Source organism: Eptatretus burgeri, chromosome 12 (assembly GCF_056783735.1).
Source record: "Eptatretus burgeri isolate ZD-2024b chromosome 12, Ebu_testis_v1, whole genome shotgun sequence".
NCBI lineage: Eukaryota > Metazoa > Chordata > Myxini > Myxiniformes > Myxinidae > Eptatretus > Eptatretus burgeri.
This window is the reverse complement of record NC_140972.1, coordinates 77,583,668-77,598,208: the sequence shown is the minus strand read 5'-3', so window position 1 is coordinate 77,598,208 and position 14,541 is coordinate 77,583,668. Positions and strand designations below refer to the sequence as shown.

General features: G+C 41.6%; 1 protein-coding gene across 3 annotated transcripts in view; it reads right to left on the bottom strand.

Moving 5' to 3' along the window:
• The window catches only part of TNKS2 (tankyrase 2), a 225,371-nt gene that overhangs the window by 74,256 nt on the left and 136,574 nt on the right, over positions 1-14,541 (bottom strand). For all 3 annotated transcript variants that reach the window (XM_085848622.1, XM_085848623.1, XM_085848621.1), the window contains 4 exons: positions 9,325-9,496; positions 9,038-9,120; positions 8,783-8,928; positions 8,435-8,600 (listed from right to left, as the gene is read on the bottom strand). In XM_085848622.1, the coding sequence (XP_085704748.1) occupies positions 8,435-8,600; positions 8,783-8,928; positions 9,038-9,120; positions 9,325-9,496 (567 nt within the window). The remainder of the gene's footprint in view (positions 1-8,434; positions 8,601-8,782; positions 8,929-9,037; positions 9,121-9,324; positions 9,497-14,541) is intronic.

Here is a 14,541-nt window from a genome sequence, read left to right as displayed (position 1 = left end):
TGATCCTGCTCACCAGATTCTCTCAGCGAGGGAGTCTCATGAGTGGAGGAGGCCAGTGGGCCGACCACGTGCCTCATGGTTGCAGCAGGTTGACCATCATCTCAAGGAGATGGGGATGGGCCTGGCATCTGCCTGGGGGATGGCCAGACGGAGGCCCCTGGAGTACCGGCGGAAAGTGGACGCAGCGACGCGCTGTTCTGGCACATGCTCCCATACCTGACCTGACCTTGCAAAAAATAGGAAGAAAATCGTACGGATATTGATGTTTTAAAAGGCAAAAACTAATTTTAAGAGCTGTTTCTGGTCAGGCATGATGTGGGGTGGAAGGGAAGAGAGAGGGGAGGAGGGGAGGGCAGAGAGGGAGGGGAAAGAGGGAGAGGAGAGAGGGGGAGGAGAGAGAGAGAGGGGTGAGGAGAGAGATGGGGGGGGGAACGGAGTGGGGGGCACCTTCTGGGGACAGAACAGTGATCTCAAGTCGTTAACTTGGCACCTTCACCCTAAACATCCCTCAGCTGTTTTTTGAGCAATGGAGGGATCAATGAGCCTCAACCCCCCGCCCCCCCCCACCCCCAAAAAGGAAATTCTAACTCAACACATCCAGATCATTCAATGCTGCCAGGCAAGACAACACCCAGCTCATCAATTTGCCCACTCGGTATTCTCCATTTAAAAATAAATAAGTAAAAAAAGATGGCCAGTGGTTATGTACACCTGCTCAACAGCAAACCACGTCTGATACAGGCTTTATGGACTGTCTCATACCTTTACACATAATGGAATGATTGTTTCATACCATCGAAGTGTCTCCACATATTCCAGGCTGACTTTATTCCCGTCCTCGTGGCCAATTCTGTTTCTCCTGATGCCTCTACCAGGTGTCCAAGGAAACAAACGTTTGACCTTTTCTAAATTAAATTCTTAGCTCAGGAGCATTTATTTTTGTTCTTCATCTTTTTCTTGAAACGATTGTTCCTCACACATTTTAAGTATGAAAATCCCTGCTTTTGTTTCCAAATTTCCTGGGATACCACTGCACCTCTTGACACCATCTACATTGAATTGAATTCCTTCCAACTCCACATAGTGAACGAAGCCACTGTCCACTTTCTTTCCTTTCTTCTTCACCACTCACTATGAACCTTCATTTTATGAATGTTGACACGCAAATCTTTTCTTTCCTCCATTGCACTTTTTTATGACACGTTTTTCTCAGAGACCGCTACACTGATAAACTTGACACTTCGTTAATGCAAACAACAAAATATATTGCATATCCTCCAATGAAGCTGATTAGTCCAAAGCTGACTTTCTCTCACACTGTCACTTCACAAAGATTCGAACATAATGCAACCAACACCCAAGGACAGTCTCCCCCTTGGAATCCACTGGAATAATAGAGCCAAGTTCCTTTGTGGAATATGTTCATCTACAGTGTCATGGAGTAAGGCTTTACTCGATTCGATGGTTCTGCTGCAACACATCTTGCCCCAATGAAGGTCCAATGCCCAAAGACACCTCGATCGTTCAGCAGAAGTCTATCACGGCACAGGGCCTTTTGGTCTCTGACAAGTTTGTAGCCTCAAGGCCCTCAATCTTCTTTGTGCGTTGTCTCTTCTGTCCTTTGCTCTTTCCCAGCTCCAACAGACTGTGTGCATCTATTCAGCAATCCATTACCAATGAATCACCTAAAGTCCCAACCTTGATCACAACTCTTTTGGCCAGTTTCTCTCATTTGTTGAATTGTCTCCTTGGTTTTGTCCTATCATGTTATTCCTCCAGCAAATCAAAAACAGCAGCTCAATCAACTAATGTTATTGCAAGTTAATTACCTTTGGAGACTTGCCTTACCCACGAGCTTTCCTAAACTCCTAAACTTCTAACTAAACTTTTCCTAACTCTACATTTTCCCTGCAGCTTTACCGACTCACTGTGATGTGTGGCCAGAAGCCTGTGTTGTCCTCAGATTCACATCTACCCAGTCGTCTATTTGTAAATCTTTCACCCTATGTACCCCAACCTTGATTTTATTAAGCGCTGGTTTTAAGGATAAAACATGACGATAAAATTCCAAATGCGTGCAGCTTTTTTAATAATTAAAAAAATTGGGAATTGGGGGGGAGGGGTCAGAATGAGAGGAAGGGAGAAGCACACTTACAAATTTAACAATAAAGTAAAGTCGATGGTGAATTTCTGCACAACCGTTTTAGGAGATAGCATTGATGGACGGGACAGGACAGGACACAGGTACGCCATTGCAAATCCCCACACGTCCCACCGAAAGCAAAGTTGAAAGATGGCAAAAAGTTCCACGAGGAATCCAATATCAAATTTTGACTTAAATTTCTTCCCCCCCAGCCCACCGTTTTGACCCCCGTTACCCAAAGTCCACACCTGGGGTATGAACCGGGAGTCGAATCCCCAAAAAATTACATATTTCAAGCGTCCCCCGATGTTGATTGCATATATTGTACAAAGTTTCATTAAAAAAATATTTTAAAATGTGCCTGTAATCACGTTTGGTATTTCACATTTTGACCGGGCCAGGGTGTGGGGTCAAACATAATATTGTTCTCGCACCTTCTTGCCGTGTGGTGATCGCAACTACCGAGTTTGGCGAATTTCTGCACAACTGTTCGAGGAGATAGCATGACGGGCAGGCAGACAGACAGACAGACAGACAGACAGACAGACAGGAGCCGATTAGACTACCACACCAATTAATTTTTTTTTTAAAGTGTGGGGATAATAATGCTTGTGGTTACGTTTGCTAATAAAATATAGAAGTGGATAAAAACGTAGTGCAGTTAGCATACAGCCCGCAGGTTTTTCAATGGAAGTCCAATGTGTATAAAGTGCCTTTTATCCTGAAAACCATTATGAAGCTTTACCGTTTAATGGCACAATGACTCTTACTGAAAAGCTGCTTTCAGACAGGAATAAATGGAGACATCAAAATGGCTATTCCACAACGCAATCACATCACGACGAAGTCACGTACGCCTGCAGGCAGAGGAATGCGCAGGCTCAATAAATCAATTCAATTACAAGGTTGCTAGTGGCGAGCACGCTGGATTAACTTCTTACACTTGAATGATTTTGAATATCCACACAAGGGGAACAGCCATACATCCTGCTAAAGAAAGTGTGTGGTGTGTGTGGTGTGTGTGGTGTGTCTGTGATATGTGCTAAAAGTCCGATGCTTCCAAAATGGGAATAGTTGCACAATTCTTTATGGTTGTTTACAACGCAGCCGTTTATTATTAATATCATTATTATTATTATTATTATTAGTATAATACTTGAAGCACACAAAAAAAAAATTTAAAATGAGAACATCAGAGTCTCTAGTCTCTTGTGGAACATTCTACCGTTAACGATCTTAATTAGCAAATTAGGCCCTGGCTGGCTGCCGAGAAAAACAACAATGAAAAACACCGGCATATAAAATTAATGGAGAAATACCAACCGGTGCTTAAGACTAAGAATTCAGCAGCAAAATGAAATGCAAAGTAATTTTTGCAGGAAAACCAAGCACGTCATACATATGTGCAGGACAGGCTGTCAATTTTTACCAGAATAATAATAAATAAAACAAATGAAGCAAAAGTACAAATGCCGAAGAAACTTGGCACGGTTATTTAATGTGGCAAGCTAAAGACCTCACAAATCACTGAGATATTGGTGTTACATCGACTACTACCGAGTGAGGGAAATTTTATCCAAACATCTAAAGCAAGTTTGACTTCCTGCAGAGTATTCTGATGTACCATACACTGTTAAAGAGCATCGTCGATGCTGCTGAAGCAGTTTCTTGGCAAGGGTTGTCTGGGTGGTGGTTTGCCATTGCATTCGCAGTCAGTAGTTACGGCAGGAATTTGCAATTTGTTCATGATGCCGGCAATAGCTCGCCTACTCTTCGCGAAGGACACTGTGGGATCTTTAAAGTCCACCAACTAATGTCGGTAGCCGAGATTCCCGTTTAACATCCACCCGAGGGACAGCACGCACGTTGTTGAATCGCCCTGCCGGTGAAATATCGCAATGAAAGTTTATAGCTGCGTGGTGACTCAAATCCAGGTTAGACAGCTTAGAGGCAAGTATGTGTACCTCAATGACATCCAGCGAGCCTCCAGCAGAGTCTCGATACTATATTCGCCAGCTTCTCAATAATGAGCCCCTTATTTGAACAATGACACTCACAGCATCATGAAGGAACTTGTATATTCACCATGCAAATCATAAGCACATCCCAGTATTTCATCTTGGAATGGCACGGTGAACAAAAGGACATGGAGCTTGAGCCATTGACCTGTTACAATACTTGGTGGAGATACCTTTTGATTAAAAAAAAAACTGGGTGTCCCATCTGCTGACATTAGTTTGTGAGCGTTAAAGATCTCTTGGCTTCCTTCATGAGGAGTGAGCGAGCCATCTCTGGCACCATTAACAAATTCCAAAATTCCTCCCCTGACTGCTGGGAAGGCAATGGCCAACTACTGTGTATAACCCACACAAAGAAACTACTTCAGCAGCACCGACGCTCTGTAAAGGGTATGGTACAGCTCATCATCTACAACAGGGTGAAAAACAATATTGCTGAAAACGGAATTTGAAAAATCAAAACCAAAGGAAAGAAGCATCAGCAAAATAATGTTTAATACACAATTATATCAAAATAGGTGAAAATAATAACACAAACTGCAAATTTCATTCTGCTCAACCAAGCAGGTCAAAATTCCATCCAGTAAGAATGTCATCAAGATGTTGTTCCAAGATTCCAGAACCCAAATTGTCTTTTTAATGTCAACAATAAAGATGCAACAGCTGTGTTCAGGGAAAAGAGCAAACGGTACTGGATTGTTTTTTCATATAGCCAGGTCAAGATCATGTTTGTTTTCAGTGGCTTCTTATGCCAAAACGTATTTTTGCCATTCATCAAAAACAAAAATGTCAGCAATAAACCTGACCAGGTTGGTGAGAATGGATGAGCGCAAGTTTGCAGTAAGAGTTATGGAAAACTTAAAATTATCTCAACCACCAAAGGTGGACAGACGTCATGTTTTCACGTCTGTGAGCAGGATATCTCACAAAAAGTTATGGATGGATTCAGACGTAATTTGTTGGACAGGTTGGGTGTGTGACAAGGACGTAAACTGTTCAGCCTGGCGGAGGTAGGCGCTCCACCGAGTGCTGTTCTACTTTCTGGCCGTTTTTGTAACCAGATTAATTAAAAAGTACCACTCAGAACTATCAACAGGATTACCCACAATGCCATTGCGGAAAGATCATTTCAAACCATCTCCCACTTCAGTGCAGTTAATAGAAACCACAATGTCACAAATCACTTCATCTCCCTCCAGTCAGCCGGATGTCAGGTGAAAAAGTGAACGAGTCAGTGGGGCCCAATTTACAAGCAAATAACTCGTGAGCCACATCATTGACGTCACAAAGTCAACTGATTGAGGCAACACGAATATTTTAACACTTTCCACCACATGTAGCCTGTATCGAAATCTAGACAACCATCGTAACTGAATTGCGAGCCACACCACAATAAATAAATGAATAAATAAATAAATAAATAAATAAAACTAGAAGGGCACTCGGTAGAGCGCATCCTTCCGCCACGTAATGCCTCATGCATGAGAACATATCGGGTCCATTACATGTTTGAAATCTCTTGCTATACAGTACTATATCGTATTTGGCCCAGTCTCTCAATGGTGAAGAATCACTTTAAAAATTATCAGATCCAGATATAGATTCAGATTTTTACCAGGATTGAATCGATTCTTCCTTGTCACACATCCAACATGTCCACAAAGTTTCGTCTGAATCCGTCCACAAACTTTTTGAGATATCGTGCTATATATCCTTGAGCCCTATCTCTCAATGGTGAAGAATCACTTCAAAAATTCTAGTAGTCGGATCCGGATCCGGATCTTCACCAAAATCTAATCAGTGCGTCCTTGTCACACACCAAACCTGTCCACAAAATTTCATCCGGATCCGTACATAACTTTTTGAGATATCCTGCACAAAGACAAACAAACAAAACAAACAAACAAAGACAGAAAGGGGTGAAAACATCACCTCCTTCACCTTTGGTGGCAGAGGTAATAATAATAATCAGCACCTTTCCATATCTTGCCAGATGTAAAAAAAACTGGAAGTAAAAAGTACATGTGCAACTCAAGGGTGACAATTATATGCTGTTATAGCAAAGGTAACCACAAGTATTATTTCCCTTTAATTCACAGTATTTTGTTGTTCTTTGTATTGAAAACAGCAATTAAATTTTAGATCCTGCGGCATATAAATGATGTCGGACTTCTTTTTAAAACTCTGTTTTCTCGGCCTTGTGCCGCAAAATGTTTGACACGTTCCTTGCAGGTAGAACGCCACATGGCAAACACTTGCCATCACCTCTGAAATCACAATTTACAGATCAAAACGTTTTGGCCCGAGGGATATTTATTTATTTTAAACAGACTTGCTATAAAATACACACCACGGAAATTAAGGAGCCCACAAAAGCCTTTTGACGTAGTACCCAAACCGAATTCCAAAATTAATAAATGGGTCCAGAAAGGAAGCAGCAATATGATGTAAGGAGGCCAGTTAGCTGCAGCGATGAAACAAACAAGCAAATAAAATCTAGAATGTTGTAACGTATTTAGTAAAGGAATGTTTCACACTTCCAGTCAGATAAACCAAATATTCAATTCCATAAAACTTTGTTTGAACTGCTTGTATGAAATAGCAATCATGCATTTAAGAAAACCGAAAAACTTGGCAGGTACACGTGAAGCAGGTACAAAACACGGTTTGGCATCAACCACAATGTGTAGTGTGTAGCGCCACCCAGTGGTGGTGGGAGAGAGCATTACAGGTCAGCCATGGAGATGACAGTCCCACTGCACACATGACAGAGCGCAAGTGCTTTACTGACCCCCACCAGTGGGAGGGAGGGATATTACTCTCTCATAGGGAGAGGGTGTTTCGAGTTATTACGGGGTTTTTTGTTTGTTTGTTTTTAAATATAAAAGACTGGCACATATGCATGCATCAGTACAACATGATAGGTAATACCATTGCATTACTGTTGCAAACCGGCCCTGCATTTGCCAAGACAGACAGAGTCAAGGATTTCTGAAATGACAAGCTCAAATGCTTTTCACCAGACTGCATAGCTCGTATTTTGTCTATTTACCAGTGATGAGATGTGGAAATTGAATCAATGTGAGCAATTTTGGCCAATTGTCATTGATGTAATGATACAGGATATTAAAACTGTGCCTTAATAAAAGGGAAGAAGAAAGGTCCAAGATCACAGGTGGTGTTTATTTCTTCGCAAGTGGCGTTATCATGTTCGAATGTTCCTCATGTTTTCTAAACGTTTCCTTTTTCCATTTTACCTGCTGTTCTATTGCGCTCTTGCTCCTCGTATTTGGTTGAATTTTGATGAGAAATATTTTCATAAAACATTGGAGCTTTTTTCCGCCTATGGATGGTTGGGTTAGAAGCTATCCATTATTAATTTAATACGTGTGCAAAATGGGGAGTGGACGTGTTACATTGATGAATCAAGAGAAAGGATGTAAGCAAAGAAAGATAGATAGAAAAGTCTGGGAGGAGTGGGAGAGAAGGGAAAGAAGGTTGGGAGGAGGGAGGAGAGGACAAATGAGTAAAGGGAAGGGAGAGAAAGGAAAGGGATGTGTGGAGCATACTTGGACTAAGACATTCACCAACTTCTCTCGGCTGCCTCTCATCTTAAGACAATTACCTTGTCAAACCCCAAACGCTTTTCCCCCCCAATTTATTTTGACCCATTTTCTCCCCCATCATAATATTTTTCCTTCCTTTTTGTCAATTTTTGTTTCTCCATTATTTCCACACAAAAAATAATATGTACCTAATATTAAGATGCCCTTATGAGAAAATAAGAAACAAAACCAGTTTGTGGCATGAAGGTTGAAGAATCCAATTTGAGTATGGGAAGTTGGTGGCTTAAACCCAACCCAGGCTGAGTCATAACAAAGACTTTGGGGGAAAAATAAAAAGGTGCGTGCTGCTTCCTTGCTTGACGTTCAACATTTAAAAAGGATAGAGCACAGACAAAGAACAATTGTGTAGGACTGATGAGCTTAATGGCCTCCTCCTGTGTTGCAGTTCCTTGCAAGGGAACTCATAATTATTAACCTGATAGGACTCACACATATTCCACATAATGTAAAAAAAAAAAAACCTCCAAAATAGAAAAAGAATCATTTCATATGTATACAATTATACAAAACATGAAACGATGTATTTTTTAAATGAAGATATTGAGCAAAGGCAAGTGGGGCAAGGGGGAAGCAAGAAGATACAAAGAAAATGAAATGAATAAGGGGCCATTATTCAACGGCAAGGATGTGCCTCACAGTGGTCTGACCTTCAACAAGAGTTTGCAGATCTCGTACTTTCCCTTGGCTGCTGCCTCGTGGAGCGGCGTGAACTTCCAGAGGTCAGCAACATTGACAACAGCACCGTGTTTTACCAGCAGGTCTGCCACCTCGTAATGTCCATATGAGCAGGCGTTATGGAGTGGAACCAAGCCCCTAGGCATAAACAGTGAGAGTCTTAGCAATGTCCTGCAAACTAACCACAGAGAAAACTTCAAATACTTTGATCTAAGTAAACTAAATGAAAATATAAAAATAAAATGTAGACGACATGGCAACCCACAAAGACCATGTTGCACATAGTCATAAAAAAATAATTGAATTGGTGCAAAATGTACCCTTTGTCTTTGGCATGTACATCAGCACTGTGTTGCAAAAGGAACTCCACCACACCAACACGGTTATACCCAGCGGCAAAATGCAGCGGGGTGGAGTGACGACCTTCCATGTCTCGGCAGTTCACTGACTGGGCTGTGCACAGTTGCTGCAAATTGGGGATGGGGTTAGCCAACGCAGGGCTGACAGAGAGAGAGGCAGCTATGCCCTCAAAGAGGCCAGAAAGAAGCAGCTGTTTCACTATCTTCACATCTCACCTTCACGGTTTCCAAATCTCCAGCCTTAGCTGCCTCCAACAGTTGATGCTCTCCATCTGAATTACGAACTGGAAGGCAATTCTCTGCAAGAAGTTAAAATGTTGTTAACAACAAATCAAGTATAAGACTACAAGGCTTACACCAGTGCACCACAACAGCAAAGAATTGCTCAACTAGCAAGATGGCAATTTTATGTTTAAACCGAGAAGCATTGATTATCTGGATAAACAACGGAAAAACAAAGGGCAGCGTTTAACAGTTGGATATCACACTCGTACTCGCTTTACCCTGCAGAATTTGACGAATGTTTTCATTTCCGAGCTGGGCGGCAGTGAAGCCCTGCAGTGATGGCAGGCTCGGGTCACTGCCGTGGGACAGGAGCAATCGACACGTTTGTAGGTGCCCGGCATGTGCAGCACGATGGAGTGCAGTCTGTCCTAACGACTCGGTCATGTTGACCTGCAGAAGCATGGCCATAAGGGTCTAATAAGTGTACTTGTTACATATGCAGAAATACCTAATTTAATCAACCACCCTTCCCTCGCCCTCCGCGAATACCTAAATATTACATTAATTTATACAAGAAACATAGCACAACAACGAGGTGTTTGATGACAGTAAAGAACAAGTGAGGGGAAGGGGAAAAAAACTTGGAAGGCAGGGTACAAGTAATATCAGGATCAAGGACACTGTCAAGAGCACATCAAAAGAAAGGCAAGAGTGAGAGCTCATACTGGGAAATGCAATGTTATGGCTGGATATTTGAAATGAAAGAACTGAGGCAGAAGCTAATGAGGATTAGAGTGACAAGGTGGACTGCAAGCAAAACTCTCCAGAATGCAATTTTAAAGCTCACCTCATTAAAGTAAGAAACATTTTCAAGAAGGTGACCGCAGTGAAGTTGAAATTGAAAGCACCCACATTGCAAGCAAAATACTTCCCACAAGTAGGTCAGCGAAGTACAGGACTGTACATGCAATGAATTATGTCTGTGCCACAAGGTTAAATCTCCTATTCCCAGAGCTTTCTAGCACACTTTGAGTTTGTTATCGTTTTTATGCTCAAGCTTTATCGATAAACCCATGCTCACAAAAGCAAGGTAACATTGAAAACTACAACATGGTACATAAAAATAAAACGGACCATTGCAAACAGAAATAATTAACCAGAGTGGTGTCAAAGCCACCCAATGCTCGCCTGTTGATACATTTATCGTTTTTCGTTTTTAAAAGACTCGTCTAATAATATTTTTTATAAAGCATTGCAGTGAAGTCTGATCCAAATAATTTTAAAGCAATATATGTATTTGTATATTGTAAACAGTAAAAAAAAAGTGTGGTAGATAAAAACATTAGAAAGGAAATAACTTGCACCAAAAACTTTAACATTTTCACGCTCTCTGTTCTTCGAACAGGCGAGCTAAAAACTGCCTCACTACCACCACAAAAATCCCACCTTCTCGTGAGATCAGACAAGGTCAAGTCTTCCACGAACTGGCTGGCCAGGCATTACACTTTCAAGTGGAGCTTGGGCAGGAATGTGGAATTTGGCCAGGTTGCCAGCAATATTAACTCGCCTACTCTTCGGCAAAAAAAAATCGATGGGATCTTTAACTTCTACCAACTAATGATGTTAGCAGGTGGGATCACAGCTTATCGCACAAGGAAAGGGACAGATGACTTTTTAATGCAAGGCTCTGCCAGCAATGCACCAATGGAACAGTTTATCGTCTCTGGAATCGAAGAAAAGTGCACAACCTGTACACAATCCTGACTGATGACAAACGAATGGTCTCAACAGTTTGCTCAGGATAATCAAAGATGGGCTGACGTCAATGCTCCAATTCTGAACCGTCAAAATCCTGGATAAGCTCCGTACAGAACACGAAGGAAAACTGTATGAACACCAGGAAAATTACGACCAAGGCAGCAGCGTTACAATACAACAAGATCAAGTAGGATGGAGTGATTTGGCAGTTGTACACCATCATATTCAGTGGCATCCCAGAATAGCAGATGACAACATAGTCTGGACCCAAATCCTGATCAAGTTAATAATAAAATTAAAAAAAACCAATGTCACCCACAGGGTGACCCGTATCTTGCCAAAAGGTGACCACGTGTGACTTCTTTAAGGTCACACTGAGGTGAACAGAGCTGCTATCCACCAGGAGCGACTCCTTGAGGAATATCTGCCTACGAGAGATTCCGATGAGAATCGTTCTACAGAGTAACCATGAAAAATATGCTTTTGCCTCATAACGTCACCAAATGACGTCATAATGTCTCAAGCTTGACATATCTAGAAAGCACTCATCGAGGTGTTCAATTTGAGGTACTACACGATATGGTTCCAAAAACTTGAAAATTTGACCTTGGGGTCAAATATGTTTGACCTTCGGCGCTAACCATGAAGGTCAAGGCCAATCGCCACCAAAAATTAATCAGCTGAGTGCCAGACCATGAACTATATTCCCATGAAGTTTGAAGGCGATCCGATCAAAATTACTCAAAAAATAAGGGTTTCGTCGACTCCCCTGATTTGCGACAAAGTGACCTTGACCTTTGACCTTCAAAATTTTATGCACTGAAAGGGACCTCTATAGGCCTCTGATATGCGAAGTTACAAAAATTTCCAATGATAACTGTGCTCTGCAGAGTGATTTATACGTGATTACAGACCAAAAAAATTAAACAAAAAAAAACATATGAAGGTCAAGGCCAATCGCCACCAAAAATTAATCAGCTGAGCACCAGACCATGAACTATATTCCCATGAAGTTTGAAGACGAACCGATCAAAATTACTCAAAAAATAAGGGTTTCGTCGACTCCCCTGATTTGCGCCAAAGGAACCTTGACCTTTGACCTTGACCTTCAAAATTTTGTGCACTGAACGGGACCTCTATAGGCCTCTGATATGCGAAGTTACAAAAATTTCCGACGATAACTGTGCTCTGCAGAATTTTTTATACGTGATTACAGACAAAAAAAAGAAAAAAATAAAAAAACATACAAGCTGACTAACATATCTTGCAAAACTTCGTTTTGGCAAGATAAAAAAAAAATGCTGGAGGAAAGCTGGGGGGTAATGCCAGGCATGCAAGTGCCATAGCCTAATTTTAGGGTGCTGAATCTGATTAAATTGAATGCAAGGTTAAATTTTCACACTTTCAGCCTCTAAAATGAAAAACAAAATGATTGTCATTTGAAAATGTTATTTGGCACGATTACGATACTTAGTTTACCGATTATCCTGCATTTTCTGTTCAAATGCATGTTGCGTCACCATCGAGTCCATTGATGAATGCATGCATATCATATACCATGGTGGCCATCTTGAATTTCAAGATGGCCACCATTTATCTGAAATTTTATAACATTTTATTGTATGCATTGCAGTAATTCTCGAAGTCAACAAAGTTTTGTTTTCTATTACTGGTTCTGAACACTGACAATATGGATGTCACCCAGTGTCTGAAGAGAAGTGTGCCAGTTTCAATGAACATGCGTTATATGCCAGGAACAGACCAAACTTGCCCCTTCTACACAAAACAGTGATAGGGTTGAGAACTTTGGAAACATTCACACAACAAAGCCAGAATTAAAGATATATAAAAAAGCACGACAATATAGACAGAATACAAATAGCTCTGAGTAAATCTCTCCAGGAACCCATTCTGTCAAAAAAAAACCAAACTCTTATTCGACCTATACCAGCAGAGTGAAGATTTCCAGGTTAAAGAAAGCTAATCGCACCCAGCCCGCACAGAACAAATCAGCATTGACCTCTACATCTACTACTCAAATACTCCAATGTGGTGCAAGACCACTCAATGCAGATCTTTGTATATTCTGTCAAAAACCCTCTAAATCCAAGTTGATATCCATTCAGACATTGGAGGTGAGTACTCGTATATTGGAAGCTGCACCGTATGATAAGTACAAATGTTGGTGTTAAGGACCTAGTGGTCACAGTGGGAAAATATCATACATACAGTGTGACACCAACAATTTAAGAGAAACACTTAGCGAAAGAAATAACGATTCAACACAAAAATGTCACCCGACAATGGTGTGGCTATGTGGTGAATTGGAACTCACTGCTGACCATGGAGATGTTCTGGCTTTTCAGGAGGTATGAACGAGAGTGTCATATCTCAAATTTCTGCTTTGAAAATACCCCCCCCCCCCCCAAACTTTCATCAGCTGTGTGACCACATTCACAGATAAATTGTCAGAGCAGATACATGGTATGTATAATGTCATTGTTCTCCACAATCAAAGTCAAACTCACAACCATACTCTTCTTCTTCTTCTTCTTCATTCGGCTACTCCCGTTAGGGGTCACTACAGTGGATCATCCGTTATGATCCGCATAATGATTTGGCACAGGTTTTACACCGTATGCCCTTCCTGACGCAACCCTGGTCGCCTCTTATGACACAGGGATATGGTACACCTATTTTAACCGGGGCATACACCGGGCTCAGTACACTAGTACTCACTTCGCCGACCTCGGAAGGATGACAGGCTGAGTCAACCTCCTGGTGTATTAATTCAAGCGGCCAACGGGGCTTGAACTCAGGACCTTTTGGATCCCAAGCTGCGACCCTAACCACTACACCAACACTAGGCTTGTCACAACCATACTCTTCTAATACCATTAAAAAGTATGCACACAAGCCAGTATCAATGATGAGGAAACAAGCTGCTGCTGATGAATAGGACTATGAATCTGACTTTCCATCATATGTACCAGCAGAAGGAGCTACAGCGTTCCTTGATCGAGTTCACGTGGTGCTGAAAATGAGGAGTGATATATTATCCCAACTACCATTCAAAGGCCTCGATTTAAATCAGGATAATTATACTGACTGGAAACCAGATAGTCTTTGTATGTTTCTCAACCTCATGCTTGATCGGCAAAAGGTTCTGGAAAACCATGGCAGTGAAGATCATAGTAAATGAGAAGAACTGAGTCGTACTAAAATTCTCAGTATCGCACAAGATTTGGTACATGCGGTGAGCAAACATTTGACACCCAAGCATATTGGACTTGGTAGCAGGTAGCAGTCTTCTAGTTCTCACGAGTTCTCTGGCAGTCTCCAAACAACGAGTTCAATTGTTTCATAATGCAGACCATATCATGAGCTGTAAAGATATATTGAGGGTGGACACAGCGATTGCTGAAAAACACTCTTGAATACATGGACGATAATGGATCTGTGATTCCACCTAACTTAGGAGGAGGGAGGAGGATGTTTGTCCATTTCACAGTAGACAATATCGACATTAACGAGGCTAGTCTGGATGGAAATAATTATTTTCACACCACTCACTCTGCTAGCTGACAGAGAGAGGCCCACCACCTCCCACTTGATGTGATGACAGAGAACATTAAGGATATTTCTGTCTGGCCATGCAATCGGTAAACGTTTGTGGCTATTTTATGCGTTTCATGTCCACTAATTACGGAGAACACTGAGTGTTGATTGTCGCGAGT